This window comes from Delphinus delphis, chromosome 10, assembly GCF_949987515.2.
Source record: "Delphinus delphis chromosome 10, mDelDel1.2, whole genome shotgun sequence".
Taxonomy (NCBI): Eukaryota; Metazoa; Chordata; class Mammalia; order Artiodactyla; family Delphinidae; genus Delphinus; species Delphinus delphis.
The window spans coordinates 90,972,501-90,993,239 of NC_082692.2; the positions used below are offsets into that span (position 1 = coordinate 90,972,501).

At 39.3% G+C, this 20,739-nt stretch overlaps 1 protein-coding gene across 1 annotated transcript in view; it reads left to right on the forward strand.

Annotated features, from left to right (window-relative positions):
- Positions 1–20,739, forward strand: part of CNTN4 (contactin 4) — a 959,269-nt gene that overhangs the window by 773,014 nt on the left and 165,516 nt on the right. Inside the window, exons 9-10 of the mRNA XM_060022925.1 lie at positions 9,878–9,980; positions 12,984–13,168. Of these exons, the coding sequence (XP_059878908.1) occupies positions 9,878–9,980; positions 12,984–13,168 (288 nt within the window). The remainder of the gene's footprint in view (positions 1–9,877; positions 9,981–12,983; positions 13,169–20,739) is intronic.

Genomic DNA, 20,739 nt, shown 5'->3' on the forward strand with positions numbered 1-20,739 from the left:
GACAAGAGACCACCTGATAACCCTAGCAGCCTAGAGTTTCAGAGCAGTCTAAGGTGGGACAGAAGCGGACGTGCTGGACATAGGATCGAGAGTGTCCATCATCGGTGCCAACCAGCTTTGTCTTGTTTGCTGTGGCGTCACTTAGGATGCAGTAAAAGAAGGGTAGCACTAACAGTCAAGAAGAAATAAAAAGTCATAGGATTCTGAGGTGTAGTCCCAGGTCTACCACTAACTCATGTGAGACAAATCATGCCATTTCCTTGGTCCTCAGTTTTCTTAGCTATAAAAATGAGTGATTTATAATAAGTTATATCTAAGGGTCCTTCTAGTTGTTTTCTGAGTTGCCAGTCACAACTCTCTACCTTACTTTACTCCAGTCTCAGCATTTGCACAGGCCACATGATGTCAAATACAACTCACCACACAGATCTTGTTCGTTGGATCAGATTTCTTCTTAGTGCTAACAACCAATCCTAGTTGAATGCAAAACTAGGTACATTCACTCTTTCAGGCTATCATGGGTCATTTTGTGAACCTTCGCCTCTGTGGCCATTGGATTTCCTAGTGGCTCAGAAGACTACATTCCCTTCAATGTTCCAAATTTAAGACCAAAGACTAAAAAAAAAGAAAAGAGAAAGCTAGAATATTCTAGAATATTCTGGATTATCGATGGAGTGTAATGTATTCTTCATTATGATACTACCATCTGTTCATAGTAAACTTTCCTAATATTGCCCCAAATTGGGTTAGATCCTCAAGTGAGCATTAACAACCACAATGGGTCTTCTTGAATAGATCAACTTCAATTGTAGGCCATTTAATTAACCTAGCTGTCAGATTAAAAACCTAGGCATTAAGAGGATCTCTTTTTGATTGTAAACTTGATCTAAAACCTTTTTTTGATGATTTAGCCTTTAGACTGGCAAGGGTGAAACTTCTGCCTGGCAACAGGCAGAGATGTGCCCTTGACTTGCACATAATTTTATATTACCTAAGATCTAGGGTTTGTCCCAAAACACGTTGCTTTATTTTACTCTCACTTCTGATTGCAACTTTTGTGTGGCTTTGTCACAGCGATCATGTCTTTCATTTAATTCTCTGACAACCTCACATTTGAGGATCTGTGGGCATAAAACTTGTTTTATGAGAAGAACATCTGAATGACTAAAGGATGTGAGATATTTTGCTAAACTGCCATTGCTAATCTGATTTAATAGTGTCTCAATGATCTGGATATTTTGAAACCTTGACAAGCTTAGGAACTTGTCAGTCAGCTTTAGACCTCTAGCATAGTCAGATTCATTTCAGGTCCGTGGGAGCCAAAAGGTCTTAGATGGTCATTTCACTATTCAGTTAGGAAGCATCTATTAGGTACCTGTTGTGTATAGTACACTGTAAAATAAAAAGATGGGATCAGAGCCCCTGGGAGCCTGCAGTTTTAGAGAACTCCAAATTCATGAAAGGTCTAAAGTTTCATCCTTATTGGAATTATTGGATTGAGTTCCAGGAAACACATTTACAGATGGAGGGATTTGAAATGAAAGAGGACAGGAGAGGTGTCCAGCCTAGAATACAGATGACTTGGGCATTCATTTGATCATGCATTTAAGCAAGAAATGTTCATTGAGTGCTTGTTGTATACTTGCCACTAGGGATACAAAAGTCTTCTATGTCCTCATAGGTAATAGTCTAGCTTAGGAGCCTAATTACAACCTGAGGCAGGAGTGGAGCCAGACTGGGGAGGATGGAGAATTAAAGCAGGATTATTTAAGCTTCAGTTGTGGTAAGCGCTACCAAGGAGCAGTGAAGGTTCAGTGAGATTATGCAAACAATCAAGGTTTGTGTGTAAGGAAGCCTGGCGTGGTCTTGGGAACCAGCTCAAGCTTCCGTAAAGAGTTGGCCAATCTAACAGGAAGGATAAGAATTCCAGGCAGTGGATACAGTATTTGTTTAAACCAGGAGCTGGCAAATTTCCTCCTGTAGGCCAGTCTTGCCTGTGGCCTGCTTTTCTAAAGAAAGTTTAACATTTTTTTCCATAAAAATGTTGAGTATTCTTAGCTAACTCCTAGATTCTCTGTAATTTTTATTGCTATTGTAAATAATATCTTATTTTTAATTACATTCTCTATTTTACTTGTCAGTGATTCAGCATTTGGCAAGCTTGCTGAAATCTTGTTAGTTCTATAGTTTGTTGATGCTGTTGACTCTCTCATACTTTGCTATCTTCCCCATTTCTTCCAAGCCAGGATTTAGCCAACCCTTAGTTTATGGGCCACATATAGCCCACCGCTGTTTTTGTAAATAAAATTTTATTGGAAAGTAGCCATGCTTATTTGTTTGCATATTGTCTCTGGATGCTTTCCAGCTACAATGGCAGAGTTGAATCAGAGACTGCATGACTCACAAAACCTAAATAAAATCCTTGCTATCTGTGTCTATGCAAAAAATAACTTTGCCGGTCTCTGACAACAGGGTAATATCTTTAAATATTTTAAGACTGTTCATCAAGACTTGTTCTTTGTGGCTCCAAAGACTTGAAGTAGGACCACCATGTACAAATTAGGGGGAGAGGGACTTCCCTGGTGGTCCAGTGGTGAAGAATCCACCTTCCAATGCAGGTGATGCGGGTTTGATCCCTGGTCAGGGAACTAAGATCCCACATGCCACGGGGCAACTAAGCCCATGCCACATCTACTGAGCTCATGCACCTCAACTAGAGAGCCTGCGTGCCACAAACTACAGAGCCCATGTGCTTTGGAACCTGCACACCATAGCTACAGAGTCCACGCGCCCTGGAGCCTGTGTGCCACAACTAGAGAAGAGAAAACCCTCATGCCACAACTAGAGAGGGGCCCACGTGCAGCAACGAAAGATCCCTCATGCCTCAACAAAGATCCTGCGTGCTGCAACTAAGAACCGATGCAGCGAAAAATAAATAAATACATACATACATACATAAGAAAGACATAAAAAATTAGAGGGAGAGAGAGTTGTTTAGCTCATAATATGAAGAACTTTTTAGTAGGATCAATACAAAAGTACTTCGCCAAAAAAAGACAAAAGTCAGCTTTCTTTCACCTAAAAGATGGTGGCTTTATGATTAATTGCCCAAACTGGAAACTATTAGCAAAGTACTTCAGGACTTGTTGTAAACCAGGACTGTCCCAGGCAAGCATGGATAAATAGTTACTCTACATTCATAGGAGACACCTTTCTGGAATAGTTCAGCTTATCTCTGTACTTTAACTATTGAGAAGGAAGGAAAGAGATGTAGGTTTGATTGAGGTCAAATAATGGGGTTTGTTTTCACCTCCCACAGGCTTCTGAAGTTACATTAAAACCCCAAGTGTAAGTGACATACACCCCTCAGGTGTCTTATTCCTCTTTTCCAGCACTGGGGAAGTTCTTATTTGCACAATTATTGCCTCGAATGGGAATTCACTGATTATGGGCTGGGTAGTGGTGGAGATTCCATGGACAGTCCCCTAGATCCTACAATGTCTCCTTCAACACAGGGCAAAACAAACCTTTCTTAAAAGAGTAAAATAGTGAAGTCAGCCAAAGAAATGTGTATGACTAATCAGATATTTCCAAATATTTTTAGATAAATGGAATACATATCATATGATTCATTCCTCAAGAAAGGCCATGTGGGAACTTTTCATAGGACAATTTTTGCAGTTTTTCTTCAGTAGAAAATCCCACTCTGTAGAAGTTGGTAAAAGTCCCTTCTGTGGTTTAATTTACAACCGCAGATTCCAGCTAAGGCAGGTGTTGGCAAAATCTTACGGCACAAAATTCTGCAAACTGGCCTCCTTCTGCCAAGACAGCTGTCTGCAAATTGTAGTTAAACAAGAGTGGTGTGTGGCTGATTTCTCTTTTATATTCTATAATTTGGCAGTTATTCTGTCACATTCTAGTTCTTACATACATTAGCATCAGCCTTAATATCAGACTTTGAAAGAGAGAGAATCATTGCCACAAGGTCGTCTGCAGGATCCAGGCTCTTGATTGGCGTTGTGACTGGTGCGACTCTGCGTTACTAGTCATCTCCCAGTGACTAGCCCATGATGCATGTTACTTTTCCGTGCAACTTCTTGCTTTGGCTCAACACCTCATGGTTGCTACAGAAGTTCTTAAAGTACATTCCCTGGACCAGAAGCATCAGCATCACCTGGGAACTTGTGATAAATGCACATTCTCAGGCTCCATCTCAACTTACTAATTGAAACTCAAGCCCTCCAGGTGATTTAAAGTTTAGGAACACTGGTTTTGGAAAAAACACCTAGAAATTTGTAGCATGTCTTCTTTAGGAAATAAACTCAGTTATTCCATAAACAATTGTTCTGTACATATGCCACATCACTATGCAAGGCACTGGAAAAGGTTAACTACAAATGTCATGAAGATAATGATCAGGTGTGTGGTATGCACATCGTAACCCCATTGCTATAGTTGGTGTTAAATCAATATTTATTGAACATTGGAATGTAAATACACCTAAGCCCCTGACTCCTGAAGACTGATGTATGAAATTTTAAGTGATATAACTTTCACTATTGTAGCGGCCAGTGCTCTCACTCCAATGAATAGAAAACATTGACAATGCATTTTAATGAATTAAGACTTTTTTCACTTTATGTTTAAAATTATAGATATAGGTATCTCTATTTAGAATTGAAAGCAAGAGTCTTCTCTATAGGCAATATATATATATTTCAGTCAGGATAAAGGAAATATTGCTGAGATTATAAATCCTGGTTGATCCTGACAATATTGTATGCACTTTTACTTCAGCTGTATCTTGGTTGTGTAGACATACCTAGGCCTTGATATCTTCCCAACTTCCTAAATAGTTTGAAGATGGAAAAAGGATTCTGGAGCAGTTCCATCAATGGTCTCACCCTTTTTGCCTAATTGTTATGTAAATCACCAGAGCAGCTGTAGACCAATTAAGTTCAAAAGTGTACAGGTGGTCAGAGGAATGACTTGAAAAATGAGCTCCTCTTTTAAGGGGCCTTTTGTTTCTTAAAAAATAAAAAAAGGCAACAGGTTTTTAAATTTAATGTAGAAAAAGGCCAAAATAGTTGAAATGAAAGAAGTAGTCAAATAAAAATGTAGCCTGTGCCAGATGTAATCAAGTTAAATGGAACGCTTCACAGGTGTTCCAAAACATGTTCATAATGTTGTTGAAGAAAATGGCTTCCTTCATTTTTTTATGACTTAAATACTAGGACAGGCTTTACATACAATAAAAATTCTTTAAAGAGCAGTGAAGTGCATGCCATTTCATCTCTGATCCCTATCTTTATGTTCTATAACTACTGCCATAAATACCGTTCAATCTTCACCATTACTGATAACTCTGTTACTTGGTTCCTGTAGCCATACATACAGATCACTGTGTGTCCACCCAGAAATCACTCCACGTGACCACATAAACAGCCTGCACAGCTCATTTTAGAGAAACATGATCTGAAGTGAATGAACTTGGACAAGAGACATGATAATACTTAAAAACAACTTCCATGCCTGGGAAGACTTTCATGTTTGAATTAATGGCTATCATGTGTCCCAGTATATAGAGCCACATTTCTACATCTTTTCCTCCCTTTCACAAATTCCTACGTATCACAGTTTTTTCCATATGCCTTGTAGTGAGCTAAGATTTGTGAGGAACAGAAAAAAATCAGAAGTACTTCCATTCCTCAAAGAAGTAAAAGTACAACAGAAGAGATGACAAATGTATAAATAGCTGTAAAGATGATAGAAAACAATGTTATTCGAGAGCGCCCAGAAGTTTATTTGTAAAATGTTTCATGGCACTTTTTTACTGAGCACCTATTAAGTGCAGAAACAAAGATAAAGGCAAGCATGAAAAAGACAGACATATTACTTGGCATCATGGGGTTTACAATCTGGATGGAAGACAGAACTAAACACATGAACTAAACATGAGAAGTATACATTGTGGTGGAGGCAGAAGTCACAAATAAACAAAATATTTCAGAAATTTGAAATCTTTGAAAGAGATGTTCTTTAAAAAATCGTTCGGTGAGGAGCCAACTGGTAGGCAAGACAAGATGGCAATTAAGAAGAACATGGCTATGACCCAGCAATCCCACTCCTGGGCATATACCCAGAGAAAACCATAATTCAAAAAGACACATGCTCTCCAGTGTTCATTGCAGCACTGTTTACAATAGCCAGGTCATGGAAGCAACCTAAATGCCCATCAACAGAAGATGCGGTGCATATATACAATGGAATATTACTTAGCCATAGAAAGAAACAAAATTGGGTCATTTGTAGAGACGTAGATGGACCTAGAGAAATACAGAGTGAAGTAAGTCAGAAAGAGAAAAACAAATATCGTATATTAACACATATATGTGGAATCTAGAAAAATTGTACAGGTGAACCAGTTTGCAAGGCAGAAATAGAGACACACAGATGTAGAGAACAAACGTATGGACACCATGGGGGGAAAGCGGCGGGGGTGGTGGTGGTGGGATGAACTGGGAGATTGGTATTGACATATATATGCTAATATGTATAAAAATACATAACTAATAAACTAGAACCTGCTGTATAAAAAATAAATTAAATTAAAAAAAAAAGAAGGAATTAGATAGAGGGCCTGGTCCAGAAAGAGAGCTATTACCAGAGATAACTACAAAGAGTATGGCCTAGGTGTGGTAGACTGGGGAGAGCTCACTGGACCTGTTTATTCAAATTCCTAACTCTATCCTATTGTCTCTGCGTGGCATAACAAACTTTGTTTACCAAACATTTGCTTTTCCCATATTTCTGTGAGTTGTCTTCCTCCCTTTGAAGACCCATATCCCCTCCTCCTTAGCTCAGGATGGCCTATAAGCTTTAACTGCCTGCCTGTCTTTGACCCTCTCACGCCTATGTGAGGCTCCCATATGTACAAAATTAAATTTGTTTTCTCTCCTGTTAAGTCTTAATTAATAAATAAGCCAAAAGAATTTTAGAAAGGTAGAGAAAAAATTTTTCCTCCCTTACATTCCCAGTTGTATTCCTGGCATCTAGGGCAGTAAAAAAAAAAGAAAGAAAGAAAGAAGCCGAATGCAAAAGACCACACATTGTTTGATTTCATTTATAGGTAATGTCCAGAAAAGGCAAATCTATAGACATAGAAAGCAGGTTAGTGGTTGCTGGGGGCTGGGATTGGTTCTGGGATTAACTGTCAACAGGCATGAGGGGTCTTTTTGGGGTGATGAAAATGTTCTAAAACTGGGTTATGCTGATGGTTGCACGACTCAGTCAATTTACAAAATCATTACATGTTTTTTACAGTAAGTCATGGGAAACAGTGAGAACTGAAGCAAAAGATTTGATACTTTCTGGTCATTTAAAGACTGTTGTGGGCTACAGAGTGTAGGGCGTACTAAGGAAAGGGGTACAGGAGGCTGGAGGAGGGGATTTTGAGTCGGGGCCATAGTAGGTGGGATTTTAGGATGAGGAGATAATAGCTGAGGGGACCTGGGACGCTGAGCAGTGCTATTTCGGTTGCTCAGGACAAGGATGTGTGAGACATTTTTGATCCTTGATGGACCTTTCATAGTTGGATTACAGAAACCAGGTTTATATGTAGTGTTGATAGAACGAGGGAGTAGGGGGAAAACCTGATCATGGCTGAGACAATCTTGACCCTCCGTATTTTAACCTTATCATTTCATCTCCCTTCCACTCACGATACGCCGCAATGTAGTTTGTCTTGATTTCCCGGGAGGACCAAAGACCTCTTTCTCTCAAGGCAGTTGTTTTTCTAATTAACCCTGCTCTCGGGGTACACAGCCGCACACACAGCACTCAAAGGTGTTAACTTGTTCCTGAGCTCCGAGTCATACTACAGATATTTATGGGTTGGTGAGTCAGCTGTATGGGTTGTTTGTTAGCAAGTTGAGCAGAAGTGTGCGAATGCGGGCGTTAGCAAGCACTGTCTCTTTATGGTCCTGCTGTGAGGGCACATGCTCAAGGGAAGGCAAACCGAACGTAAGTGCAAGAGGACTCAGAGACTGACCAGAAAGGGGGGAATGGTTTTGTATCTGAACGTGTCAAGCATGGATTTCGTGTATTGGAATTTAGTTTTGGAGTATTACTCCTGCAGTGGCCAGAGGCCATAGTAAAAGATTAAGATGAGGACTCAGGGACCAGAGTTGCAACCTTGAACACTAGTCTGTTGTGGGGCTAAAGACAAACAGTTTAACCCCTTTGAGATTACAGACTTGCTTGTGAAAGGCAGGGACAGACTAGAACTGTGGTTTTAATTTTGCGGGGGTTAAGGTCCTTTCTAGTATGGGTTGCTAGGTATGGGTCCTTTCTGCAGAAAAGTATGCATCCATGAATGCCAAGATGAAGAATACTGAACCAAATTAACTCAAAGGTGTCTTCCAAATCCATTCCTCCCTGTCAGTCTATGAAAGGATAAAAACGAACAAGTATGTTCAACTCTGCGCTTTTGATGACATATGTCACAGCAAACCTAGCTAGACTAATGCATCATCTGTCACTTGGGGTTGATTTCTTTTTTACACGTTGAGGAAATCCCATTGCTGCTTCCCATTGCAGCTGTGAAGCTGCAGATAAAGAGGGTCACCTCTGCAAAATGAATGGAACTGTTTCTCTTAGTCATTGTACCTGTCCCTCTCTGTTCCTTACTTTTAACCTTTCCATCTGAATCCTTCAGTCTCTTTTCCCTCTAACTGTGGGAAGCCTAAAGAAGAGATGAAACGGAGGATCCTATCATATTTTAGTAAGCTAGATAATTTTAAACTTTATATTGGCACAGTTGAACCAGAGACCACAGGAGATGACTAGAAATTGAATAGAAATAAATGTATTAAAGCAATTAGAGTAGTGGTAGACAGTGTCAAGAATGTATTGATAAGAAATCATTCATAAGCATTTAGTTATAAAGCGTGGACTTAATTTGTTAGGCTGTGCTGCCTTGGCTATAATTGTACAGTAATTTTCCAGGATATGGGAAAGTGGGAGAATATGACCTTCAAGGTAAGCCTGCCATTGCTGCCACTGGCAAGGTGGGTATAACTTAAAGGCTGTTTTCAATGGTTACTTCCTATTGTTCTTTTGTCATTGTTTCAGAATGTATTAAAAATATAAGAATTTTGTGTTACCTTGCATATACCAATTTATGACTAATTCAGATTGACCTTCAAAAGTGAAAGAAAAGTAATTTGTGGTGATAAATTAATTACTCAGAAATTTTCTTTATATAGACACAATAAAGCATGAACATATTATTTTAATGTATTTTAAATTTCCTCTAGTACATTTCCAAAAAAAATAATATATTCCTGGTGACTAGGACTTTATACCCCTTCTTCTTTTTCTTCCATGACTACTTTTTTTTTTTTTTTGCGGTACGTGGGCCTCTCACTGTTGTGGCCTCTCCCGTTGCGGAGCACAGGCTCCGGACGCGCAGGCTCAGCGGCCGTGGCTCATGGGCCCAGCCGCTCTGCTGCATGTGGGAACTTCCTGGACCGGAGCACGAACCCGTGTCCCCTGCATCGGCAGGCGGACTCTCAACCACTGCGCCACCAGGGAAGCCCCATGACTACTTTTTTAAAAAAGTATTTTCAAGAAGCAATGGGGTATGCATGGAGAATTTACTCCTAGGCAGATGGTGTGGTGCTGTGATACAATTTTTTCTGTAGCAGTAACTGGGAGAGAAGCCATGATTCACGGCTGTTAAGAGATAGGAGCCGTTTTTGAAGGAAGGAATTAATTGCACACACAGTGATGTGTAGGAGCATCCTACGTTTACAGAAAAACACTTGTGTATGTTTTAAAAGAATCTCCAAGACTTAGCTCCTTTGTTTATTCGCAGGGGTGATGGGTGAATATGAGCCAAAAATAGAAGTGCAGTTCCCGGAAACGGTCCCGACTGCAAAAGGAACAACAGTGAAGCTGGAATGCTTTGCGTTAGGAAAGTAAGTCCTGGTTTCTCTTCTCCCTTGTCCTCCCTCCAGCTTGGGCAAGTGTAGAATTTTCTTTGCACTGTTCGCCGTGATGGTTTCTGAAGTTACTGAAAAGCAAGCCAAGCCTCTCTCGCTGTGATTCTGCGTGCGCATCTTTGATTTCGCCCTCTCATCATGGAGAGGGGATGTGTCATGGAACGAGAGGGGATTAGGCTGCCACAATGGACATGGCCACAAAGGAGAGGAGAATGGGCAGTTCTGAAAAAGTGCTTTGTTTTATTACAATGACCTGTAATGTACATGTAACCCAGAATGATAGGAAAATAATGGCCTTCATTTGAGGTACAGTGAAGTTGACTGTTTGGAAAAATGTGGACTTTCATTCGGGTCCCAGTTTATGGAATATGCATCAAACTTGTATTTCTTTTTAAATTGTCCGTCTCTTCTTTCTACTGTTCTGAAAATTTTATTTTATTGCAGTATAGTTGATTTACAGTATTGTGTTAATTTCTGCTGTACAGCAAAGTGAGTCAATTATACATACATATATATATTCTTTTTCATATTCTTTTCCATTATGGTTTATTACAGGATATCGGATATAGCTCCCTATGCTATGCAGTAGGAGCTTATTGTTTATCCATTCTCTATATACTGCTTTGCATCTGCTAATCCCAAGCTCCCAGTCCATCCCTCCCCGCCTCCCTCCCCCTTGTCAACCACAAGACTGTTCTCTATGTCTGTGAGTCTGTTTCTGTTTCATAGATAAGTTCATTTGTGTCATATTTTAGATTCCACATGTAAGCAGTAGCATCTTCTTTCTACTTTCGATTTCGATTTCCTTCTGCTTTGGATAGAGATTGGTAAGACCTGATATTCTCTAAGAGAGTCTTTATTTTACAGAGTCATCTGAAAATTATTCACAATTTTATTATTCAATCTGTGGAGTCTTCTTAAATAAGCCCACTTGGGAACCAGTTAGATTTTCCGTTACAGTATCTGTCAGAAGGCATAAGGGAGATGAAAAGCAGATCAGTTAAGATTTTGCCAGTAACCCTGCAAGAAAGGTTTGGCATCAGTGATAAAAACTGTCATCTGAAATAAGAATTTTTTGGTTATCTATGTACTTTAATGATGCACGTGAATCTCTATGCCCAACCCCACCTATCTGGCTAACTCACTGCTAACTCCTTATCCTTTTCCTGTACCCAAATGTTGGCTAAGGCAGCAACACTAACTTTTACTCACCCCCTGTGTCAGCATGTAATCTATATTCACATGATTTTGTGTTTTATGGCAACCATGGAAGAAAGCTGTTCCTTTTTATTTTCAATTTTATTTTTAGCTCTAAAGGAAGGATTCTTTTGGTTTTCCTGTTTTCAAGTCATGGCAGTATGCGCTGCAGTAGTATCTTTACTTTGGTGCTGAAAAATACAGTGATCATTTCCTATGTCCTGAAAACTTACCCCGTTAAATAAATTATGACATTGCTGTAGGATTGAACACTGTACCAACATTAAAAGTCAAGTTGTAAAACAACATGTGAAGCCTAGAAAATGCCCATGGTTTATTACTAAGAGACTAAAAGCAGATTGCCGAACAGTAGAAGATGGTCCTGTTTTTTATTGTATATAAATATATATTTATATATATATATTAGGAAACTTAATTCAAAGAAAAGATGAGAGAAGGTAACTGGATAGACTAGAAATGTGTTTGGTGAACTCTGCAAGGTGAACCTTGAAAAATCTTCTGTGGAGGAAGACAGCAAAATTTATGTTGTTCCCACTTCAAAGGGGGTATGAATTACACACTATTCACGCTGCTTGAATGGCACTAGAATGAAAACAAAGGACCCAAATTGGGCTCCTCCAATCTACACAGAAATGTTTGGGTATGCACATCCGGCTGCGGAAACACATCATCACGGCCCGCTTAAGAGCAGAAAGACTATCTCTAAGTAGAGTTATTTGTAAAGGCACGTATTAAGTATCTATCTCATCACATGTAAAGATACCCATAATGTACTTTTGATAGAGCCCTTTCTGCCTTTCCAGTTAGTGTCTGCCTAATGAACTTAAGTTCTTCTAAAACAAGTATAGTGGAGTTGATGGCTCTAATTTTTTAAATACCATCTCAGGTTTTCCAGAGAAGATTAGCAAGTCTTTAGTGTAATTACTTGTCTGTGTGTGTTTTTGTAAAAAATAAATATGTAAACAATTGTATCCCCTGCTAGGAAGCCGCAATCTTAAAAGCTGTGGTTAGCTCACTAAACCATTGATTTGCAGATTCAGTGATGCCGTTGCAATTTAAGATGCGTCCTAAAAGTTTCAGCTGGAGGATGATAGATGTCTTGAGAGTACTTAAAGACCTCACAGATTGTTTCTATCCTTATCTCACTACTTAAGTAAAGTTTCCTGAAACCACCCTCCTAATGGACTGCTACAAGTTGATAAGGTTCCACAGAGAGTGTCCCAAGAGGCAGCAAGTAGAAAAGCTGCCAGTTTCTTATCCCCTGAGCCTTGAAACTGACACATCACTTCTGCCTTATTTCAGTAATCCAGGTAGCCAAAGAACCCACGAGTTTCAAGGAGAGAGGGCCCTGGACCTCATCTTAGTGGAAGGCATCTTTAATTCTCCACATTTGTGCATGGACATTTTTATTTTCATATTTATGATTTTAAAAGAAACAGATGCACTAGAAAAAATAGAATGAGCATATAAAAATCTGTTTTTATTTCATTGGTAATATTGCATATGATATAGATTAACTTATTTAAGGTTAAGAAAGGTTATTTGATTTTAAGGAAAACACTAAGTATATAATAATACTGGAGATGCAGATATCACTAAAATCATAATAGTGATATGTGAATAAATGACATTTGGGGAGCATTGTCTAGTGTGAGCTAATAATGTTTAGAAGCAAGAAGGAAGGGATTGGAAGCAGCATGGCTTCAAATAAAAGAAACAGTCTCTCTAACTTGACTCACTGCCATTTTTTCTTGCTATCAGTCCAGTACCAACTATTATCTGGAGAAGAGCTGATGGAAAGCCGATAGCAAGGAAAGCCAGAAGACACAAGTCAAATGGAATTCTTGAAATCCCCAACTTTCAGCAGGAGGACGCTGGTTGGTACGAATGTGTGGCTGAAAATTCAAGAGGGAAAAACATAGCAAGGGGACAGCTGACTTTCTTTGGTAAGACTGTGATTCCAGTTTATCATTTGTTGACCTTCCTGGTATTAACATTATAAGCTGGGGGGTTTGCATTCAGGTTTTTTCAGAAGGATTGTTCGAAATAGGATCATGTAAAACCCTTGGTTTGCTGATTAATTAGCATGCCCTGGGTGATTCTGGGTGGGGAGAGTGAGGATGGGGGGCAGGGATGGAAGATATAGGCTGATACGTTTGGGGGATAGAAATTAGTGTGAACACACTTGCAAAGGACCTATTTTCTCTCCTGCCATCAAGCTGTAAAACTGACACAGGAAACGTTTTGTTATTCCTGCTCCTGTTTTTTTTTTTGTTTTTTTTTTTTTTAAGCTCTCTGCTTTTCTTCATTCGAATTTTGATTTGGAGTTTGTGTTAATCCTTTGTAATTGCTCCTGTTTGGTTGTGATTTAATATGGTACTATGAACATTTCAAAATGCACATTGTCCAAATTTAGTTCTTACCAGAGTGGAGCATGACAAATCTCTCTCACCCCAAAGACTTTTTCTGCGGAGCTGCTCCTATTCCAATCGAATCATCGGCATTGATCCAAACATAATATAAATGTAAAACCTCTAGCAAGTGGTCATCAATTGAGCCTATCTTGGAAACCCTGTTAGGGTATTGATTTGAAATCCAGAAAGGGATTTCATCGGATAGGCATTTTGAAAGCAAATTGAGTTCTCCTAAATTGGAACATGCCTGAATCCCATCTGTCTGGGGTATTGAAAATAAATATTATAGATCGATAAGTATTCAAGAATGGCTTAAATAAACAACAGTGTATATTAAAAGGTTGAGAGCAGTTCTTTAGGCAGGGGCAAGTTGTAGCAAAGGCTTTAAACCTTCCTATTTCTTGCAGTAACTAATACCACGAAAGTGTATTTATTTCATCAATTCTTCTTCCAAAGCGTTTTGGTTTTAAGATATGGGGAAAGAATTTTGTTCAGTAATCATGTAAGGTTTTTTAGAAGCATGATTAGAAACTGGGCGGAGATTTTGAATATCAGCTAGCCTTCAGCAACCTCCCCCATCTGATCCTCAGCATTTTGGACTCCTACTTCTGACATTGGCCAGTTGGTGGAAGAACACACATGATTTTACCAAGTGCTTCACATGATGACTTCAGCACCAGTTGTTTGAATAAATTTGCACTCTTTTTAAATCACTCATCTTCCTTCAACAATAAAGGACCAACTCTACTCATGCCCGATGACAGACTTGTTGCTTGATCTTTGCTCTTTCATAAACTGTCATGGTTGATACCTTATTTGATTGGTTGAAAAGCAAAAGACATCACAGTTCATTGGCTGGAAAAACATAAGACTGAAGGTTACAGATTTGTTCAGTGAGATGCACTTGCTGTCTTTTTTAAGTGTTTAGGGTACATTTTTCTCTCCAGTGTAATAATTATTACTCCTGTATCAGGTAGGAACAACCTGAAAATATTCAGGTAAATGACCAATTTTTTTTTTTTTTTAATTAGTTGGGTAGATATTTCCATCCAGTGGCGGTGGTTCCTAAGTGTTACTTGTGTTGCTCGAATAATTGATTGAAGTCATTTTTCACTTTCATGATTTTCTTTGAAGTGAAATATCTGTTTCACTATGTTAAAAAGGTGTGAAATCGTCTGTTGCCAGGAGATGACATAGTGCTTTCTGGTAGGTCAAAGGTTTCCTGCACGAGAAATAGAAGAGTCCAGTGTTACTGTTCTGGAAAATCAACCTTGTCACTGGCCTCCAGCCTTGTACAGTGAAAGGTTTTTTCAGGGATCCTGCCTGGAGATGAAAATCAGGTCCTAACGGTGTTTCCCTTTTAAAGGAAGTTGTCTGCATCCACGCATGGAGAAAAAAGCAGAATGAAATTTGCCTACTTTCTGAAGATAACTCAGCTTTTTCCTCAGTTGTCAACCACCCTAGGTGTTAGAAGCTTGTCTAATAAGTTGACTTTCATGGTGCTGGGCTTTTGCATCTATGTTTATTCTTTTGTTTATCCTCAACTAGAGTATCAGCTAGTTGACACAGAAACTATCAAATTGTTTTCATTGTCACAGGAGAGCTTAATTATACAAAAGTGCTTGGCTGTCATTTTTTTTCTTTCTTTTTATATATTTTTTCTGGTATCTAGTGGGTTTGTCCAGTGCTGCGTTTCTGATATCCAGCTGCCTAGATCTCCAAGTTAAATGAGTTATTATCATTAAAGTCACCATATATTTCACAAAAGGGGAGAAAGTAGCCCCAGTCACTTATCCACGAACATTCTATCTTTGTTAACAAGAAAATTTCTTACAACATTAAGATGTGCTGTGCTCAGGGATTATAAACCATGGGTTTCAGCTTAGAAACCTGTTTCTCCTTTTTGGTTCCAAGTTGCTGCATCCCATTCATCACCTCTTCACTTCAACAACAACGGACAGGTGTGCTCACTTCTGTTCTGGCCCGACAAATTGGCAATTTCTCTGATCCTGCCCTAAAACCCTTTCACCTTCCTCCAAAGGCCTGCTGGGCATGGTTCCATTGCTCCTACGTTCCCTGTGTCAGGATGAGAGAAGCCCCTGTTCCTGGTTGGTGTGTTTCCACTGTGGCTGTGTCTTTAGGTTAGCATGTGCTACTCGTGGCTGGGATATGGGAAGAACTGAAACTAGTTCAGACATAAAACATTTTTACCCATCTCCATTTTCCCAATTTATTTTGCCATGACCTATACTTGTCTGTGTGGTCTAATTTTAATCTGCTCTTTCAGATATTTTTCAGCATAAAAAACTTCCTAAAAAATAGATCTGTTAATATATTCAGGGTTAAAATACTACAGATCTTTGTTACTTAAAGATTGACATTTTCTAAAATGACTTTAATATATTATTAATTTGTTCAAAAGAAATTTTTATTGCCTACCATATGGCAGGCAATGTTGGGCACTTAGGGTTGTAAGACAAATCCCTGCCTTCAAGGAGCTTGTCTTTTACTAGAAACTGATGGGAAATTTACTATTAAGCAAATAAATGAACTAGAAAATTTCATAGTGTGGTAAGAGTTGTGAAGAAAATGAGTTGGATGATATGATAGCATATAACTAGGAGCAGAAGAAAGGCTTCATAAGATAAGGTAGTCAGGGAAGACTTGTCTGAGATTTGACTTTGGAGCTGAAACCTAAAGGATGCAAAAGAGCCAGGCTTTCAAGGAGTGGTACATTCCAGGCAGAAGGTAAGGAAGTACAAAGGCCCTGAGACAGGAAACTACTTAACATTGCAATTAACACTGCATTGTGAGATGTAACAAGGAAGCTAGTGTAACTTAGTCATGGTGAGAAAGGGCAAAAGGTTTGGGAACATAGGAGGGTGACAGATGATGCAGTATCTTGTAAGCCAGCCACAGAGTTTGGGATTTATTCTGATCATAACGGGAAACCAGTGGAGGATTTTAAGCAGGGGAATGACTCAATCACATTCATGCTTTTAAAAGACCACTCTGGTGGTTTTGTGATGACTAGATTATAGGGAACCAAGAGTAAAAGCAGGACAACCGGTCAAGAAGCCAACCAGGTGAGAGAGGTTGGTGGCTAGGACTCAAAGAAGGAAAATAAATGGAGGCTTGACGTATATTTTGGAGTTAGAATGAGTAAGACACTCCCGAGTCATTCCTACACTTAGCCATTTTATAGATAAGGAAATTGATTCCCAAAGAGAAAATGTTACTGATTGAAGTTACATGGTTATATAGAGCTAGATTCCAAATGCTATGCCTGTTCCTTCATGCTAGAGGTTCTCAAACTTCAGTGTGCTTTAGAGTAATCTGAAAATTTTATTAAAATACAGAATACTGCGTTCAATCCCCAGAAGTTCTGATTCTGTAGAACTAGGGTGGGACCTGAGAATTTGTATTTCTGTTAAGTTCCCTGGTCATGCTTGTGCAGCTTGTCTGGAGTCCACAGTGTAAGAACCATTGCTTTCGTGCTAGGCTGTTTTCAAGTGGTAGAGTGAATCCTAAGATTAAATTACATGCAAGCAAAGGTGTTCCTGCTTCCCATGAAAGCTAGCAGCTTGCTGTCACATCAAGCATTATGGCCAGTCTACATAGACAAAGTAGGAGGGTGCTAAAGTAATTATCTTTGAAAAAAGGAAAAGGAAGTATAAAATGGATTTAATTCACTTGATAATTATTCATCTTTCCACCTCATTATGTCTGTATAGTCACTTCCTTTTTGCACAAATAGAGCAATAGAGTAACATCATTTAGAAGAATGAAGCATGAACTAAAGGAACCTGATATTTAATGCCTTTTGTTCGGTTTCTCCTATATGTAACGGGTGTTAAGAGAGTAAAATCATCTTCACCGTGAGGAAATAGGGAATATAATATTTGAGCGGTGAGCAGGCTGTTGTTCATAGAATCCTATAATGTTTGAGCTGGAAGGATCTACTGGGGCCAACTCATTGATTTTTTAAAATTTATTTTTTATTTTTGGCTGTGTTGGGTCTTCGTTGCTGCGCGTGGGCTTTCTGTAGTTGTGGTGGGCGGGAGCTACTCTTGGTTGCGGTGCGTGGGCTTCTCATTGCAGTGGCTTCTCTTGTTGCGGAGCACAGGCTCTAGGCGTGCGGGCTTCAGTAGTTGTGGGGCGAGGGCTCAGTAGTTGTGGCTTGCAGGCTCTAGAGCGTAGGCTCAGTAGTTGTGGCGCACTGGCTTAGCTGCTCCACAGCATGTGAGATCTTCCTGGACCAGGGCTTGAACCCATGTCCCTTGCATTGGCAGACGGATTCTTAACCGTTGCACCACCAGGGAAGCCCTTCTCTTTGATTTTTATAAGTTAAAAAAAAAAGAAAAAGAAAAAAAGGCCCAGAGACATAAAATAACTTACCCAAGGTGATAGAATGAGTGAGAATCAGAGCTATGACTAGACCTGCTCTTCCTGTGTTCCTTTTCCTGCCAATAAGACATTTTAATAAAATAGGTAAAGGGGAAAAAAATTCATCAGTCTTCCAGATACTTCTGCTTATTTTCCACAACCAAAGACATACATTAAAACATCCAGTTGAACAGTTGACTTATTCACTTCCTATTTTCCTAGGTGATCACCTGATTATTGAGTCCAAAAGAGCTCTTTTTTATTTTCCTCTCCAACTTACATCTACAGCTATATGTCTAGACCTTGTAGGCCATGGTCCTTTGGCTCTAAAGGCACAACTGTAGCCATGATGACACTGCACATGGTGTTGGATTATCTGTAAGGTCAGAATACAGAAGCATCGTGTTGCATCTCATACTAATTTCCCCACAGATGTGCTATGTATATGTGATCACTAGATAATATTCAGCCCCACAAAGTGGCTTAAAGGATCGAGTGACCAAAAAATGAACACAGCAGATAAGGTTATTCTGCAGTAAAGCTGTAGTCTGCTTAATTGTCCTAGACAGAGCTGATATCGAGACCCTCCGTTTCCTTGAGTGTCACTTCAGATAGTCAACAATTTTTGTTTCCTTCACTTCAGCTGGTAGTTCCAATTAAGTGAGTTGGTGCAATTTTTCAAGGAGTGCACATTGAAACATTTTGTAAATAATGGTCAGTGGGAAGTAATACAGGAGTATGGTTATAGGGTCCTTACCCCACGAGAAGCTTCAGACCCGGGAAGAAAAAGTCACATCAAAGACAATGTAGTGAAATGCAGTTCCATTCCCTTACTCTGTCATCACAGAAGGCAGAAGTAGCTGTTACAATTTTTATCTATCAAGGAATATTGTTTAAATTTACTTGTAGCAAGTTTTGCATACATAGATTCATTTATCTGAAAGTTTCCGTGCTTCTCTAAAGCTGGAGTCCTCAACTTTTGGGTTTCAGGTCCCCTTTTCACTCTGAAAGATTATTGTATACTCCAAAAAACTTTTGCTTATGTGGGCTATTTCTACCAATATATAACATATTAGAAATTAATCCCGAGAATTTGAGTACTTTATTTTAAAATGACAACAGTATAATCAGTGCATATTAACATAATTAACGTATTTTAAGAAAACTGTATTTTCCCAAACAAAAAAGAGGGATGTTGTTTAGGTTTTTGCTAATATCTTTAACGTCTATCTTAACAGAAAAAACTAGATTCTGGTATGTGCTTCTGTATTTAATCTGTCACGATTGTTGTTTTGGTTGAAGTGTACGAAGAAAATCTGATCTCACACAGATGTGTAGGTGGAAAGAAAGGCTCTCATGGACTCTCTGAAAGAGACTTGGGGAACCCCAGTGGTCCTGAGACCACACTTTGAGAACCATGGGTCCAAAAGAATACTCCCTTTTCCATTGACAGTAGGGGCATAGTTTGAGAGCCTGTCAGGAGAGCACAGACGTTGAAGCCAAGCAAGGCCTGTGTACCAGTCCTAACTGAGCCACATTCTGAATCTGGACTTTAATGTGTCTGGACCTCATCTGTAAAATGGGGACAATGACACTTAATTTGCAGGTTATTATGAGGTTGAGAAATAACATATATAAAGTGATGCTGATTGAGATATTATGTAAGTACTTTAGTGTTTGTGATTGGTAGTACTCTGCTCAGAAGGTGAATAGGGGATGGAGAAAGGAATGTATTTAAACCAGTAAGAGCACATTCAGAGAAACAGTAGGCAGTGACCGAGTTGAGGATTAAAAATAAACATAAAGCAATTAGTCTGTGTTAAACTAGATAATAGCTTGGTTTGTTTGGGTGGCAGTGGGCTTGGTGAACCAGCCTTAAGACCTTTTTCATGAACATATGGCTAATTTCCAATCCTTTTTTATTCATTGATTCATTTCTCAAGTTCTGAAATGACTACAGCACATCCAGGAAGAAAAGAGAAAATGTATGCTCTTACAGAAATTAGGTAGGAGTAAAAGAGTTAAACCAACCTGTTCAAAACAATACACGTGATGGCACAGAACAGTTTTGCTGTGCGTGCCCTATGAGCTGTATGTGTTCAGGAGGATAGCAGTTGACAGATCAGGGAAGGCTTCGTGGAGGAGGTGTTTCCGCAGAGTGAACACTGGGTAGGGATGAAGGGGAGGAGAACATTCCAAAAACACAAGTTGTTTTGAACAAAGATATGAGGCAGGAGCTGGCTTATTGGATTTGAGAACAAAGAAGACCCTCATTTGACAGGAGCTGTGTGTTCACTGGGCATACTTGGACAGAAAGTGAGAGAACTAGGTAGAACCAGATGACAGAGTACTTTAAATATTAGCCTAAAAAGATGAAATGATGGCAGTGTTCTCTTAATTTGTACAACATTTACAGTGTGCAAAGCACGTTCGCACATCCTATCCATTATCTCATGCATGAATTATTCCTACAATCATATCTGTTTTATATATTAATGAGTACCTATTAATAGAAACGTACCTGCTTTGGGTTACCCTTAAGTGCGCCTTCACATTGTTGGTTTTTATATTCTTTGTGGCTTACCATTGTTACCTGTGAGACAGTTGGCCTGGTGGCACCTCCTCTGCCATTGCCAGGAGTAAAAGTACAGTGCAGCTTACACAGAGATGAAGAGATCTCAAATAGGAGAGTCTGAGCGAAACAGTAATTAACAGAG